This window comes from Piliocolobus tephrosceles, chromosome 9, assembly GCF_002776525.5.
Source record: "Piliocolobus tephrosceles isolate RC106 chromosome 9, ASM277652v3, whole genome shotgun sequence".
In the NCBI taxonomy this organism is placed as follows: Eukaryota; Metazoa; Chordata; class Mammalia; order Primates; family Cercopithecidae; genus Piliocolobus; species Piliocolobus tephrosceles.
The window spans coordinates 37,729,948-37,747,690 of record NC_045442.1 but is presented as its reverse complement, the minus strand read 5'-3'; the positions used below and the strand labels follow the sequence as shown (position 1 = coordinate 37,747,690).

General features: G+C 39.2%; 1 protein-coding gene across 1 annotated transcript in view; it reads left to right on the top strand.

Moving 5' to 3' along the window:
• The window catches only part of CC2D2B (coiled-coil and C2 domain containing 2B), a 113,712-nt gene that overhangs the window by 85,300 nt on the left and 10,669 nt on the right, over positions 1–17,743 (top strand). Inside the window, 7 exon segments of the mRNA XM_023206253.2 lie at positions 3,238–3,336; positions 5,701–5,883; positions 6,053–6,250; positions 7,317–7,406; positions 9,735–9,848; positions 12,698–12,832; positions 13,196–13,318. Coding sequence (XP_023062021.2) covers positions 3,238–3,336; positions 5,701–5,883; positions 6,053–6,250; positions 7,317–7,406; positions 9,735–9,848; positions 12,698–12,832; positions 13,196–13,318 — 942 coding nt within the window.

Here is a 17,743-nt window from a genome sequence, read left to right as displayed (position 1 = left end):
TTCATCCTGATGACAAGATAAGGGACCTCACTGGGCAAGCTATGTTGCTCACAAAGAAATTACCTTCCACGACAAAGATGAAGGGGTTACTTTGATTTACAAGGGGTTGAGAGACTAAGTATACAGATATCTGAGTTTTATTTATATGAGTTATTTAAAGAGATGGTCCAATCATAACAGCACCTTTTCCACCATTTAACCATCAGAGTGCCTGGCCCTGCTTCAGCTTACACCAGGATATGCAAACTTACACATACACATTATAGCTCCGGATATTAAGTCTTGTTTTTATCACTTGATATATATAGTTCCCATACTAATAGATTCCTTAAACGTTGCTTCATATATAATTCATATTGTTGATCTTAAAATTCTTTCATTGCTTCTCAGAGAGGATGTATAAGGAACCAATTTTATATACTTTTTATTTTTATTTGACTTTGAAGTTCAGGGGCACACATGCAAGTTTGTTATACAGGTAAACTTGTGTCACAGGTGTTTGTTGTACAGATTATTTCATCACCCAGGTATTAAGCCTAGTGTCCATTAGCTGTTTTTCCTGATCCTCTCCCACCTCCCACCCTCCACACTCCAATAGGACCCAGTGTGTGTTATGTCTCTCTATGTGTCCATGTGTTCTCATCATTTAGCTCCCACTTATAAGTGAGAGCACATGGGATTTGGTTTTCTGTTCCTGTTAGTTTGCTAAGGATAATGGCCTCCAGCTCCATCTATGTAGGGAACTAATTCTAAAGTGAACTTTGATAGAGCTGTAATCTATAGCCTGAGGCAAGGTAGACCTAAGAAGCCTCCAGCATCCCTGGGGACTTAGGATGGAAAGATTAATGCAGTTGAGAGCACATCCGTCAGAATTCCAAGGACTTGATTGCTACAAAACTACCTAAGTGTGCCTATTACCTTTTAGACTAGAGCAGCACAGTCCATCTTGCTCAGCTCTGTTGTTGCTGGTTAGCCTCTGGATTTAAAAGACCCTTCTCATATTCCCTGGTAAGTGGATGGGGTAACTTCTTAAGTACAAAAGTTGGAAGGGCTCCTAATGTCCAAAGCAGTGGTTATGAACTAAAGGGAGGAATCAGGGTTTTCGCAGCTTTTTTCAAACTTCAGCTATTTTCTTTCATTTTCCCTAGATTCTCTGGCCTTTGGTTGATGAAATGAAAAATAGAAGTGGCCAAAAGTGGAGTAGATCATAGGGTGCTGCCAGCGGGAGGGGTGGTGGTGGGAGCGAATGCCAATTCCTTTTATGCCTAATCCCTGCTTCTCCCTACTACAAATAGTTTCCCTAATTTTGAAAATAGTGTTATTAAGGAATGATTAGCATACAATAATCTGCACATATTTAAAGTATATAATTTGACAAGTTTTGATATATGTATATACCAATGAAACTGTCATCGCAATTAAGATAATAAACATATCCATTACCCTCAAAAGTATCCGCCTGCTCTGTTGACATGTCTACCTCCTGCCAGCAACCAGTGATTTGTGTTCTGTCACTATTGTTTCTATTTTCTAGAATTTTATAGAAAATGGAATCCTATGGTATGTGTTTTTGTTTTGTTTTGTTTTTGCTTCTTTTACTCAGAAAAATTATTTTCAGATTCATTCATGTTGTAGTTGTATCAAACAGTTCATTTCTTTTTATTATATAGCAGTATTCCATTGATAAACATGCATTTCATTGCTTGTTTATATATTCACCTGTTGATGGACATTTAGTTTTCATTTTTTGACTATTATAAATAAAGCTGCTATGAACATTTGTGTAAAGTCTTTTTATAGACAAATGCTTTCATTTCTCTTAGTAAACAAAAATAGCTAGATATTATGGTAAATGAATATTTAAGAAACTGCCAAACTGTTTCCCAAAGTGTACCACTTTTTATGCCCACCAATAATGTAGGAGACTTCCAGTTCTTTCACTTTCTTACAAACACTTCCTCAAACTTTTAAACTTTAGCCACCCTAATAGTTGTATGGTGGTTATACCACCCTAATAGTTGTATGGTGGTTTCTCATTGTAGCTTTAATTTGCATTTCCTAATGACTAATGGTGTTGGGCACCCTTCCATGTAAATATTTATTTGCCATTTATATATCTTCTTTGGTGAGGTGTCTGTTCAAGTCTTTTGTCTATTTTTAAAACTGGGTTATTTTCTTACTGAATTTTGGGGGTTCTTTGTATTCAAGTCCTTTGTCAGATACATGATTTGCAAATATTTTCTCCCAATATGTAGCTTATCTTTTTATTTTCTTAACAGTGTCTTTTGAAGAGCAAGGTTTTTAATTTTGATGAAGTCAAATTTATCAACTTGCTTTTGATGTCATGTTTTTTAGCTCTGTGTTTTGCAACTCTGTTTCTAGGTTCATACATGTTAGATATACATTACATATTACATATATATTTCTTTTTGATGAATTGATTCCTGTATCAGTATAAAATATCTCTCTTTATTCCTGATTATATTTCTTGTTTTTAAATGTTTTGTCTGTTATAAATATAGTGACTCAGCTTTCTTTTAATTAGTGCTTGTATAATATATCTTTTTATTTTCTTTTAAGCTGTGTCTTTATATTTAAAATGGGTTTACTCTAGACAGCATAAAGTTGAGTCTTGCTTTTTTATCCACTCTGACAATCTCTTCCTTTGAACGTACAACCATTTACATTTTGTATAATTATTAACCTGGCTGTGTACCATCTTCCTATTTATCTTCTGCTTATCCCAACTATTCTTTACTCTTTTTTCCTGCCTTCTTTTGAATTGATGGCATAGTTTTATGTTTCATTTTATCTCCACTATTGGCTTATTAGCTATAATTGTTTGTTTTCTTAACTGTTGCTCTCAGGTTTACAATATTATCTTTAATTTACCACAGACTATCTGTACATAATATAGTGCCACTTCACATACAGTGTAAGAGCAGGATACTATAATATAATGCCTCAATTTCTCCCTCCTTGCATCGTGCTAGTGTTGTCATACATTCTACTTTACCCAAGTCATAAACTCCACAACAGATCATTTTCTCCCAGACTATTATTTTTTGCTTTAAATAGTTATCTTTCAAAGAAATTAAAAAGCAAGAAAAACATATCTTTTCTATTTACCTTTCCTTTTTTTAAAAGAAACAGAATGACTTTTTGTATTTACCTGTGAGTTTGTAAAACTATTCATCATATGATATTAAGTAATAAAAAAATTATTTATTTTCATAGGATCACTGTCTCAAGAGCTGTAGTGCTCACTCATATATAAGAAAGAATTGGCTTGGATCCATTGTCTTCCCTTTTTCTGCTCTTCTGCAACAATCTGAAGTAAGAGAAAATGCTTCTTTGCTCATTATTCTAAGTTTTGACCTCTGGCTAATAGAAACACTAACCGAAACACTTTCTGTTGTCTTTGAATCAGACTCTGTGATTGGCAGGCTGGTAGGTCAGTTAAGATGATCCTATATTAGAATGTTCTGGGCTTTTGAAGTGTTTGAACATTTGAACTGTCTCTAGACAGTTCTTCAGAGTGTTCACTAACAAAGAATAGGACAGTATCTTTAGAGTGTTCACTAACAAAGAATAGGACAGTATCTTTAGAGTGCTCACTAACAAAGAATAGGAAAACTAGTCTTAGGTCTTCAAACAACATTTATATTTGCATAAAAGAGTTCTATAAGATGAGATTCATGAAACATTCTGATTAGTGGTGTTGCTTTGTAATCATGGGTACCAGGAGTTTCAGCTTGTCAACACTGTCTATTGACCATGGTAAGACCTATGATTTGCACCTAGTCTCTGTGAGACCCTCAGAGGGCTCTGTTTTGGGGTTATTATGTAGCAGGAAAATGCCTACATGACTAGCAAAGTAGAAAAGCCCCAGCCCAGACTTCACTGTTACTTCTTCACTAAGTAATGGTAGGCAAGGCACTTGACATTTCTGACGCCATGGCAGACACTGGAAATGTGAAAATTCAGAAATGAATTTTCTACCTTAATGAGTTCAGTCTATGGAATAAAACGAACATTTCAGTACAATGTGATAATATTGTAGTGCTTTAATAGAGGTACGAGATAGGTACGTGGGAACATACAGTATGGAGTACTTTACTCTTCCTGGGTTGCAGGTGGAAATGCCAGGGGAGTGGTTCAGAGTTTGGTAGATAAGAAGAGACTAAGGAGGAGAAAGAAGGATCAAAGAAGACTTAATATAGGCAATAACTTCTGAATTAAGTCCTTAAAGATGGATTTGTCAAGCAAACAAGGGCTTGACAAATTGGTCAAGCAAATAAGGGCTTAATTTAGATTGCCTTTTACTACCCTGCTTTTCCATCATGGGTTTCTTCCTGCCTATGTGTCCTGACACCCAATTTCCAAGGAGATAACAGTGCTCTCAGATTTATTTCAGAGACAATCATTTAAATATATATATATATATATATATATATAAATCCTAGCTCCTTTGCTTGTCAAGAATTGTGAGCCTTGTTTATTAATTGCACGAAGTCACCACTGTACAGTGTCATAATAGTACATAAATGGTTGCCATTGTATACCAATTAAAGTGTTAATTAACTTTCTGTTCCTACTACCTGGCTGTCATGTTGCCAGCTAAAGCTATTGGTAAGGAAGTGGGAAAGAACAAATATCAGATAGGAGAGTAGAGGTGCCTGCACAGTGTGCAATCACATGAAGTCATGACGGCACGTGTTTCAAAGACTGGCAATAGGAATAGACATTGTTGGAGGTACAGCTACAGGGCTTCCTATGTTTGTAAGTCCCTGTGGACATTGCTCAGTCTTAGGCCAGACTGCAGGATACAGTGGTAGGTAAGAGTGTGGGCCTCAAAGGTGGTGGACACATCTGGGTTGTAGTCCTGGCTCCACTACTCATTAGTTTTGTGATCTCGCACAAATACTTCAATTCTCTGACCCTCAGTTTCCTTATTTGTGAAATGGAGATAAGGGCAGTGTCTACTCCATTGAATGATGTGATCTATATCAAGCACTTGGGGTCTTGCACATTAGTAAGCACTCGGTAACTATTAGCTATCATGTTTCTTTTGAGACAGCATCTCACTGTGTTGCCCAGGCTGGAATGCAGTGGGACAATCATGGCTTATTGCAGCCTCAACCTCCAAAGCCCAAGTGATCCTCCTACCTCAACCTCCTAAGTAGCTGGGACCACAGGTGTGCACCACCACTCCCAGCTAGTATTTATTATTATTATTATTATTTACCTCTTACACACACGCACATGCACGTGCGCGCGCACACACACAATTCCTCCTACTGTGGACCTGAGGGTTATCTTTCTTGCTGTTATATATTTTCTCTTTCTAGACCCAATACAAAATGTAACATGATCTTTTAGCTTCTTCTCTGAGCCTGCATTAGATTTTCTAAGAGCTTTATCACTGGTATCGTAACTTGCTTGTTTCATTCCTTTCTTACTCCTACCCTCTCTACATAGTACATATTAAGCAGGGACCCCAGGTGTCAAGGGTACCTATGAACACATCACCACAGAGAACCTGCTCATTCCTGGGCAGGTACAAATGAGTGGAAGCCCATTCACACAAGCAAGCCAGCTTTCTGTGATGGAGTGGACTCCGCTGGGCCTTAATATTTGACTGATGCTCATTTTCATCATGCATAATCCATAATCCATTATGCTGATATACTCTTTCAGATTAGTGGAACATTTCAAGTAACTATTCCACCAGTTTTGCTTGGGTATACTTGGAGTAATACTTATGTATTTCCTAAAGAAGATTCCAATAAGCAGAATTTAAAAGAATGTACATTCTTAAATATTTTTGCTACCATTGAACCTCAAATATTGTATGTCACCTGTAATCCAACACTAGATAAGGTAGGTTTTTTACATTGAATTTCTTTTATATATACCATCAAAGAAGTATAAACTATTTTAAAAACCAGTAATAATAATTTCAAAGATGGCAAAAATAAACATTGGTTCTTGATATTTTCCTGTGAGAACAGTATAGTACAATGTTGAAATACTTTAAATTTTATTCCAGTTTTTAGATCAAACAGAGGTCTTGCAGAGAGCACAGATTTTTAAAAAGAATTGTAAGGCAATGTTTCCCAACCGAAGAATCATAACTACTGTTTTTAATGATGAAGGGATACAGTTCTTAGTCACAAGATATATCAAGGCATTAAATCCACCTCAGCAACTTCTGGATATATTTCTTCACAATTCTGATGCAACATTTGTAAGTTACAATTATTTTTAACAGCTTCATTGTGATTAAAGGGCATCTGTGAAGAATCACTTTTACCTTTTGTGTATTTGGGTTCAATCTAGTGAATTGTCTGTCCTCAGAATATTTGTACTGTTTGTGAGTCATAAAGCTCCCTTAGCTGGACTCTTTAAGCTAAAATCAAAAGTTCTAATTTAGATTGCCTTTTGCTACACTGCTTTTCCATCATGAGTTTCTTCCTGCCTGTGTGTCCTGACACCCAATATCCAAGGAGGTAATAGTGCTCTCAGATCTATTTCAAAGACTGTCTTTATCTTTTAAAAAATATGTACAAATCTGAGCTCCTTTGCTTGTCAAGGATTGTGAACTTTGTTTATTACTTGCATGAAGTCACCAGTGTAGAGGGTCATAACAGCACATAAATGGCAGCTATTGAATATCAGTTAAAATGTTCATGAACTTTCTATGTTAACACCTTGTTTATTTGCACCCCTTTCTCCTTTCCTAGATTAGTCTGAGTCTTTATCTCTGGCACTATAGGGGAAAAATACATAGTATAACTTCTATTGTTTGAGAAAGCACACTGTGCTACCCTAATATCTCCCTGCTGTGGCAGCTTATAATAAAGTTATATTCACAAAAATAATTGTGATAGATTTGAACCAAAAAACAAATAAAACATTTGCTATTCTTCAATATCTTAAAATGTTTTAACAGTTGTACTTTAAAGTATGTGTTTAATGTGGAAACATATTATTTTAATATTTAACATTTTAATAATAAATTACTAAATAATTACTAAATAAATATAAATACAATATAATGGTTATGTGCACCCTGTGCAGTCAGTCCAACTTGGGCTCAGTTTCCCAGGGACTTCACATATTGTATTAGCCATGGAACCCAGGGCAAGTTATTTTATTACTCCAAGCTTATTTCCTCTTCTGTAATACTAGAATAATAATAGTGTCTCCTTTTATAGGCTTAGATTATATGCTAAATGAGACAGTGCATGTAAAGCATTGTGCTAAGTGATGGACATACAGTACACACTCAATAAATGTGAATATTATTCTAGGACCTCATTGCTCGATTTGTATCTTTGATTCCTTTTATGCCTAATACACCGGATGAAAATGATGGTTCTGATATATGGATGACATCAGAGGTAATAAATTACATGTTATAATTAAAATGTATAATATTTCTTTTAAGGAAACCTTTTTAAAATGTTATGTATTTATATATTACTTTGCCTTGTGAAATTTAAAAGTATTTGATAATTTTATACATCATCTTCAGCTCCATAACAATCTATGGAAATAATTCATGAATACCAAAAATCTTTTCAACATTCTAAGTGGTAGCTCATGAATATTTTGACTCAACGGGAATTCCAGGAGTATAATAGTATGCCATTCTCCAAAGAGCAACATGACTTGTCACTATGGAGTTGGCCAGACCCTGAAGTCTTGTGCAAGCGCTGTCACTTCCCAAAAGCTTTCCCCCATTACCCCCATGTGAATGAAGAGCTCGTATAGCAGTGCTCTTCCTTAGCACTTAAAGTCCTCTTTAGTCTGATTGCCAAACAAAATACAGGCCCCATGAGATATTCAGGACAAACTTTAAGTAAGAAATTATTTGTTGTTTATCTGAAATTCAAATCTAACTGGGCATCCTCTAAGTTTCTTTTCTAAGTCTGGCAACCCAAAGTAGAGTATTTAGAGTATTTCTTCCATTTCAGCTTAAATCATATTTGTGTCATAAACCATAAGTGTATGACTGATTCGGTTTCACAAGAAAAGAATTATTTTCTCTCACCTAACACACAGTCTTTGGAGTAAAACAAACAAACAACCTTGGTTCAATTTCCTAGTTCAAAGGCTTTATAGCTGTGTGACCTAAGAGAAGTTAACCTCTTTTGACCTGAATTTCCTTATCCATGTCATACAGGAGTTTTCAAAAGACTAAATGTAGTAACGTGCAAAGCATCTGGACCTCAGGAAAACTTAGTTCCCTACTGTCATCCTCTCCCTCCTCCTCTGATAAAATCCAGAACCTTCTTGGCCTGACAATGAAGACTGTTGTTATTCTGCCCTTAGTTCACCTGTTCACACAGTTCTTTCAGAAGGGCCTCCTTAACAATCCTCCCTAACTCCCATCCTTCACCATCAGGTTCAGCCAATGCACACTGATAGGGCCATATCAGTTGTTCAAACATTGCAGTGCTTCCATACTGATTAGTAAATAGTCACTGCCATGAGCTCTCTAGCTCCCCAACCCTTACCCCCACCTCCCTGGCCCCCACAGCTCCTTCTCAGGGACTGTATTGAACTAGAGAGTACATGTCACATCTTTTTTTTTGAGATGGAGTCTCGCTCTGTCGCCAGGCTGGAGTGCAGTGGCACGATTTCGGCTCACTGCAACCTCCGACTCCCTGGTTCAAGCAATTCTCCTGCCTCAGCCTGCTGAGGCCAGCTGAGTAGGTGGGATTACAAGCACGCACCGCCAGGCCCAGCTAATTTTTTTTTTTTTTTAGTAGAGATGGGGTTTCACCATATTAGCCAGAATGGTCTCAATCTCCTGACCTCATGATCTGCCCACCTCAGCCTCCCAAAGTGCTGGGATTACAAGCATGAGCCACCGCACCTGGCCACATGTCCCATTTAAATGGTGTAGCCACTAGTCAGCAACAGATTGTTGCCATCTGAACATTTGGACCCAAGTCTTTGCTAGAGTTTTGTTTGTTTGTTTGTTTTATTTTGTTTTGTTTTTTTCCCCAACAGAATCCAGAAATCCAGAGTTTTCTATGAAAATGTTCTTTTTTTGACATTCTGGGTGCCAAACAAAACACACCAGTAGACTAGAACTAGGCATAGATCACCAGTTGGCTACTTCTGCTATACTTTTTCTCCCCTGCTATATTGCTGTGCTTTACTGGGCACTGTCTATTTGATCTGTTACATACTGCTCAGCTGTTCAGCTCTTTGAGTTGAAGAAGCTTCAGTCACTTTTCCTGACTAACATCCAACTCAGATTTCTTCCTTTCTTTGAGTTGAGAGTACTATATTGGTACAGGACAGGATGTAGTTCCACAGCCCAAAGGATCACTTCCTGCAAACACTATATGATTCCCTATCAGATAAGGTTCCTCAAAATACCAGTCCATATGTCCCTGCTTGTCCAGGGCACTTTAATATTTGTCCTAAACAAAAACATCCCATTTTGGGTATAAATTGTCTGGTCACTCTATACAATATCTACATTAAGTGTTCTGTAATAAAGGTGGCCCCAATGCTCCAAGTCAATGTTCTCTTCTTCTAATGCCCTAGCAAAGCCGGAGCTGTCTGCTCTGCTGTCAACTTAGCAACTTGGTAAAAATAAATGTGTTTGGGACTGGAGTGAGTAGAGGTGCTCCGCATCAGTTAGATGCTTGCATTACTCAACTTTTCCGCTCTTTTCTTTTTTTGTTCCTATTGCTTTTGTTTTGTCTTAGCGCTGTATCAGTTTGGCTATTGGAAATAAGGAGGAGCATGCCATCCTTCTCTGTAATTTCTTTCTGTATTTTGGAAAGCAGGCACTGGTCCTCTTGGGAACCTCCGTGTTAGAAGTAAGTGCTGGAGTTCATATTGCAATAATGTAAGCAAAAGGAAATCAGATTTCAGCTGCAAGTTTAGAAGACTTCAAACCCAGGTTTCCATCCCTTCACAGACTAATTTGGAATTTCATGGGCAAGCAATGATTAAGAGGATAATGTTTCCTTTTGCTTTTCTCCTTTGTAAAATAGTACTAAAAACAGTGCTACATCATACTGGGAATATTAAATTACTTAGTACATATTAAGAGACTGAGAGCAGCACCTGGACTCAATAAAGGTGGTGGTGGTGGTGGTAATGTAGTAATAGTTATAATGCAGTTGTGGTGGCTGTTATCCATCCTTACCACCATGATCATCATATGGTTTTTGTTTTTTGAGATGGAGTTTCACTCTTGCTACCCAGGCTGGAGGACAATGGCATGATCTTGTCTCACTGCAACCTCCGCCTCCTGGGTTCAAGCGATTTTTCTGCCTTAGCCGCCCAAGTAGCTGGGATTACAGGTGCCCACCACCACACCCGGCTAATTTTTTGTATTTTTAGTAGAGATGGGGTTTCATCATATTGGCCAGGCTGGTCTTGACTCCTGATCTCAGGTGATCCACCTGCCTTGGTCTCCCAAAGTACTGGGATTACAGGCATGAGCCACCGCGCCTGGCCCATCATATGTTTCTAATAAGTGTATTTTAAGATCTGTAAAAAACACTTCTTCTCATGCTCCATTGCTGAGGTTTTAATCTTATAAGAACTGAGCCATGAATTAATGTTTCCCTATCTGAACTGTTTATAGCTTAATTTATATGCTGCTTCTGTATTTGTACCACCAGACAGCTATTATTTTTGAACTGTTTCTACCCCTACCATGAGTATCTTGCTAAGTGTCAGTATTTACAGTCTTGCCTTATGGTTTTTGCCATGATGATTTATTTCCCTGTATTCTCGGCATCATTTATTTTTACATTGCCAAGCTTGTTAACTATTAATAGAAGTTCATTCCCTCTATATGATCACCTGCCGTAGTTGTAAGTGCCACCAGATGGCAGTAAACAGTCAACAATATTTTGGCAACTATTTGCGTTAGTACCTGTGGACCAATACTGCAGGAGGTAGCCCCGCACAGTTTCACCTCAGCCATGTGGTTAAGGTAAAGCCTCCTCTTTACTATAAAGATGATGAGCACAGAGACCAAGAGCAAGGGCTGTGGAGTCAAGGAGAGCAGGCTGCACAGCGTAGTTTTAAGAATATGGGTTTGGGGGACAGTCAGACACAGGTTTAAAACGCAGCAATTGCTGAGCATGGTGGCTCATGCCTATAATCTCAGCACTTTGGAGGCTGAGGATGGAGGATTGCTTGAGCTCAGGAGTTCAAGGCCAGTCTGGACAACACAGGGAGACCCCACCTCTATAAATAAATAAATAAATAAATAAATAAATAAATAAATAAATAAATAAGCAAGCCAGGCATAGTGACACATACCTGTAGTCCCACATACTTAGGAGACTGAGGAGGGAAGATCACTTGAGCCTGGGAGGTCGAGGCTGCAGTGAGCTATAATGGCACCACTGCACTCCATCCGGGCAACAGAGCGAGACCCTGTCACAAACATAGACAAAAAACCCAGCAGTGCCACTAACTATATGATCTCAGCCTTGTTTACTTCTCTGAGCCTCAGTTACCTCCTCATGAAACAGGAGTAGTGCCACTCACGGGCTCTTTTGACAAGCCTCTTAACCTCTGATTCTTTATATGAAAGATGGGCATAACAATCACCCCTTCCTCCCAAAATTTGGAGTGAATGAAAGTGACAAAGTTAGTGTTAATTCTTAGCATAGTATCTGATGCATATAAATACTCAATAAATGTTAAATATTATCTAACATTATTATTACCTAAAAAATTTTATTCTTTGCTAGGATAGGATTACAATACAAAAGGTCTTATCATTCAGAGTAAAATAATAGCAACATAATAACTACTTTTTATTCCTCAGACTGGTTTCCTGCATACTTTCCCTTTAGCTTGTAATTGCAAATCTTGTTCCCAAATTTAATTTAATGGCTTTTTAGCTTTACTTGGTTTTGTCAGAGCCTTAAGCCAGTTTCCATTTCCTATCTCTGCCTGGTGTTCACCCTCAGTCTTCAATTATATTCTAACCAAAGCAGGGATAGTCCATATAGCATCTTGTATGAATTAGACAAAAGTGTCCTACCTCAAAACACTGCAGTACTATCTGTTGGGAAATCCTTGTAATACACTGATTTGTTAAAACAACAGCCATGTTACCATCAGGGCACACTCTGCAGGACCATACATGACAGCACTGGCTCACAAGTTTTTTCATCTGAATCCTCATGCTAACCTGGGGCTGAGGATTTCTGGAGCTTTGGGGTTTTTTGTTTGCTTGCTTGTTTTTTCATTTCAAAGAAAATGTAAAAGCCCTCAAAAAGGCTTTTATTTATTTTTGTTGTTTGTTTGTTATTGAGACAGGATCTCATTCTGTCACCCAAGCTATAGGGCAGTGGCATTATCACTCATTGCAGCCTTGACTCTCAGGCTCAAGTGATCCTCCCACCTTAGCCTCCCAAGTAGCTGGGACTACAGGTGTGTGTGCCGCTGTGCCCAGCAAATTTAATTTTTTTGTGTGTATGGTAGATACAGGGTCTCCTTATGTTGCCTGGGCTGGTCTCAAACTCCTGGGCTCAAGCGATCCTCCCACCTCAGCCTCCCAAAGAGCCGGGATTATAGGCACAAGCCACCACACTCCGTTAAAAATGGTTTTAGAAATCAGAATCATCACAGTATAATTTCCATATACAGAAATTATTAAAATCCACCAAAAATTACTTTCTTTTTTCTCATACAGGGGCATGTGGCTTATGTAGTAACTCAAGAAACTAATGAATATTTGCTTTGGAATCCATCAACTGGCCAATGTTATAAGCAGTTTGACCCATTTTGTCCCTTAAAAAGCGTAGATTGTTTGTTTGATGATAGAAATGTAAGTATATGGGGGGAAAAGTCTTGAGTTATCTCCTCAAGAGTCACCCTGGCTACACACTAGAATCACCTGGGGAACTTTAAATATGGAGAGTCTATCAGATTCCCTAGGGCATGGGGCCGGGGCAATCTTTTATCCTGAAAGCTCCTCCAGGTGCTTGTGTAGTGCCTTCAAGGATGAGAACCAATGAGGTAGTCTAATGATCATGAAACCCTAGAATCTCTTTATCTCCTGCCTCAGAAACCCCCTGGGATTCTGCCACTTCATTGAGTAGTAAGACTGTAAAATTTTGCTCCTTCCTTACCAACAATGGGCCTTGTGTTCCCGTGGACCTACACTAATGTTATGTTAATGTATTCATAGGTCTGGTTTAATATTCAACAAAATAATACACCAATGGCTGTATTTTTTGACTATTCAAAGGAAAGTTTCTGGAAGCAGTTGCTTCCAAAAAACGTTCAAGGGACAAAAGTACAAAGCATACAGGTAAATCATATTTTCCCAGGTGTGTCTATATGAGAGTTACCATTGCTTCTAATCTTTACTAATTGTGACAGCTCTTATTATGTTTTATAGTTGGTTGCTTACTGAAATATTTGGCAATATTAATAAAAAACTAGTTTTCTCTGCCATCCAGCTCATGGGCTCTTTCCCCTACTTGCAAAAAAATAAATAAATTGAGAAGAAAGTGACATCTCAAATGCAAATTTAGATGCTAAAATATAATTTAAAATTTTTTCATCATAAAATGTAACATATAATGTTCAAGATGTGTAGTAAGTTCTTACTCTGACCTAGCCCTCCCATGCCATATCTGTGGTAATGATCAAGTAGAAAAATTGACAAACAAAAAGCTTTCTGGACTCCCAACCATGATAGTCGTCTCCTGGAATAGAAACAGGACAGAAACACTAGCAGTGAGTAGGCTGGAGCAGGGATGGCAGCAAGATCTGAAAATGCTTCATGAAAGCCAGAGAACCAGAGCAAGCATCACTTTTTAAAGACAGGGACTGTGGTGGGGCTACTTTACTTCCATATTTTTGAAAGGAGATGGGAAGGAAAGCTGTAGACTCACTATCTGGGGCTCAGAGGACAGGAGACCAAGAAGTAACTCAATCACTACATGGTTTGGCTAGTGGATCTGTGATGTACTCAGTATTACTTTGGGAAGGCACTAGAAATACCATGTCAACAGCTGTTTCTGGATCGAGGGCCAAGCTGTGGCAGGGTGTCGGCAATTGCAAAGTCCACAAATGAAGAGACAGGAGCCCAGAGGGAGGGAGGGAGAGAGAGAGAAAGGATAAGAGAGAGCAAAAGAACAATAGAAAAATTAGGCAAAAGACAATTCATAGAAGCAGTAACTTACATGCTAAACCTCACTCATAATCAAGGAAATACAATTTAAAACAATAAAATCATTGCTGGACATGGTGACTTATGTCTGTAATCCCAACACTTGGGGTGGTTAAACCATGAGGATCACTTGAGGCCAGGAGTTCGAGACCAGCCTGGGCAGCATAGCAAGACCCTGTCTCTAAAAATAAAAACAAAAGAATTACCCAGGCATGGTGATGATGCACATGTGTAGTCCCAGTTACTCAGGACGCTTAGGTGAGAGGACTGTTTGAGCCCTGGAGGTTGAGGTTACAGTGAGCTATGATTGCACCACCGCACTCCAGCCTAGGAGCCTACTGCAAGACCTTTTCTCTAAGATAAATAAACAAGAAAAACAATAAAACTATTTCACATACATAAAATTGGCAAAAAAAAAAATGTGTGATTATACTAAGTGTTGGCAAAGAGGCAGAGAAGTGGTGGGAGCATATGTTTCTGTAAACGCTTTGAAAAACAATATGGTGATAATACCTGGTAAAGGTAAAGATGCTCAACCTTTGATCTGCCAATTCAATCTTCTCAGTATATACCGCAGAGGAACATTCAGAGGGAGACAAGTACAACAATGTTCATTATAGAATTGCTTGAAATAACAAAAATGTGAAAGAGTTCATCAACTGGAAATCAGTACATGAGTTGTGAAGTACTTACACAATGAAATCTAATGTATAGCAGTAAAAGATGAATGAACTGAGCCAATTTACAGTTGTTCCCAATTTGACTGTCAGTGCATTACATCAGAATCTCTGAGGGTGGAACCCACATGCCAGGAGCTTTGAAGGCTCCCCAGTTGATGCCAGTGTGCAGCCAAGGTTGAGAATCACTGGCCAAGAGGCATGCATATCTACATGAAAGAATATAAAAAATGTAATGCTGAGCAAAATAAAGACATGATATGGCACATACGGTACAAAACCATTTATGTGGAGTTTGAAAGCAATATATTGTTTATGTATATACAGATATGTGGTGATGTAGAAAAGCATTCATGGGAATGATAAATACCAAATTCAGATTAGAGGTTACTTTTGGGGAGAGAAAAAAAGGAACGAGATTAAGGAGCAGTATACAGAGTACTTCAAGTCTGTAGTATCTTATTTTTTAAAAGTCTAAAACAAATATGCAAGAATGCAAAGATCAGATGTAGCTAGGTGGTAGGTATGCCAGGTGAATGTTCATTACATTATTCTCTATGTTTGCCTGTATAGATTCAAGGCAATTCACACTATCAAAAAGAATGCATGGTGGCTGTGGTGGAAGAAATCAAAGAGGGCCAAAGTGTATAAAGTGATGGGTTTCTGACTGGGCACGGTGGCTTACACCTGTAATCCCAGCACTTTGGGAGGCTGAGGCAGGTGGATCACTTAAGGTCAGGAGTTTGAGAACAGCCTGGCCAACATGATGAAATCCTGTCTCTACTGAAAATACAAAAAAAAAAAAAAAAAAATTAGCTGAATGTGGTGGTGCACACCTGTAACCTCAGTAACTTGGGAGGCTGAGACAGGAGAATCACTTGAGCCCAGGAGGCAGAGGTTGCAGTGAGCTGAAATTGCACCACTGCACTCCAGTCTGGGCGAAAGAGCGAGACTCTGTAGGAAAAAAAATAAAAAAGTGATGGGTTTCTTTCTCCTTCAATATCTCTTTCCCAGTCTCAAAGAAGTCACTGTCAGTAGTTTTTCGTGCATCCTTCGAACATTCTCCATGCAGATGCAAACATATATAGGTATTTTTATATTTCCTATTTGAAAAGTCATTTTAAAGAAGGGGAAATGTGCTTCTCTCTCTTGAGCAAGCCACATTTAAAGCCTCTACAGCCCATACGTTGCTTTGCCCATCCCAAAGCTGTGACCAAAGCATTGCTGCCCCCCAGGGGGAGAATAATCTATTTCAAAATGAGGCTCTTGTTTGTTTAATGTATAATCATTCTCTTGTTCATTCGGGTGATATTTATTGATTTCCTGCTATGAGCCAGTATTATGTTAGATGTAGATACTACAAGAAAAAAGACATATCTCAGTGTTCTTGGAACTTGGATTCTAGAGGAAGAAACAGAAGGGAACAAGCAAGTGCAGTACAGAGTGATGAATGCTGTTACAGAAGATATGACGGTGCTTTGGGGAGTGCACAGCAGGAGGCCCTGAGGGAGGGGAGTTGTAGGGGCTTCCTGAGAAAGAGTGATGAGAAGCATGAGTGAGGAAGGGTGAGCAGGAGCCGGCCTAGATAAAAGTCAGGAATGAGAATGGTCCCGAAAGACAGCAGGAACAGCGAATGGGAAAACCGGTAGTGGCAAGGAGCTATCTGTCCAGGAGCTGAGAGGCCAGGCTGGCCAGTGCTGGGGTGGACAGTCCTGGTGAGAATTTGGGCCTTTGTCCTCAGGGCAGACAGAAGCCAGCATCTCTAAGGCAAGGGCTTCTGTGAACAAAATTGTGTTTGTAAAAGCTACTCTGACTTAGGGCTGAAACTAAAGCCTTCTGCCAAGTTGAATCTATAAATATAAAACTCATAGTTGTGTTTAACTTGTATCTCTCTTTACTTCTTTCCTGTGGGTTCATGGCCCTCCATCTTCTGTCTTGCCACATACATCCCAGAATAAACCACTATCTAGAGTGAACACTATTACACACAATTGTGAACACAAATTTGAATGTGCGTGAGGAGAATGTGGGTACTCAGAAGTGGTGTTAACAGGGAACTCCCCTTGAAGTTTTGAAGGACATGAGTGCCCAGAAAGAAAGAGGCCATTGCCAGAAAAGGAAAGGATAAACACACCATCAACTTCTCAAGTCAGCATAAACCAGGCCCCTTTTTCAGGCCTGAAGGTGGCCTAACTCATCCACAGGAGTTGCCCAGTGAGGGTTGGACAGCCACTGGGGACAGTAATCAGGGAATCCCATCCACCTGTCCTGTGAGAGATAGCTGCCGGCTCCTGCAAGATGATACAAAGTCATTCTTCCCTTCCTCAGTATCTCACATCCCCTACCATGCTGTACTGCGGGGCTCCTCCCTGTGCCTGGAACCATCTCTAATCCAGTGCTCCTCCACCATGGCAGGCATCAGAGCCAGCGGAAGGGGAGCTTGTTAAAACATAGGTTGCTGGGCCTTACCCACAGAGTTCCTGATTTAGTAATCTCAGGTGAGGACCAAGAATTTGTGTTTCCAACAAGTTCCCAGATGTGAGATTGCCAGTCTGGAGGCCACAATTAGGAACCTAGAGGCCTATCAAATGTTGCCTCCTTTTTACACAACCCTCATTCCATTCACAAGGGGGAAACATCTGTCCCTGTCCCTGTCCCTGCAGCTGCCTCTTCCTCAGCTCAGGAATACCCAAAGTAAAAACTGTCTAAACCCAGCCCCTTACTCTTGTCCATGTGAGCCCTGCAAGGAGTTGAGGGTTGGGTTGGCAAGGAACTTGAGAAGTCCTCCTCTCCTCTCAGCAAATCCTGCCCAGGAAGGGAACTGGAAGAAATGTGGGACAGCACTCTTCCAGGCAAAGGCTTGGAGATAGGGGAGGTTGAG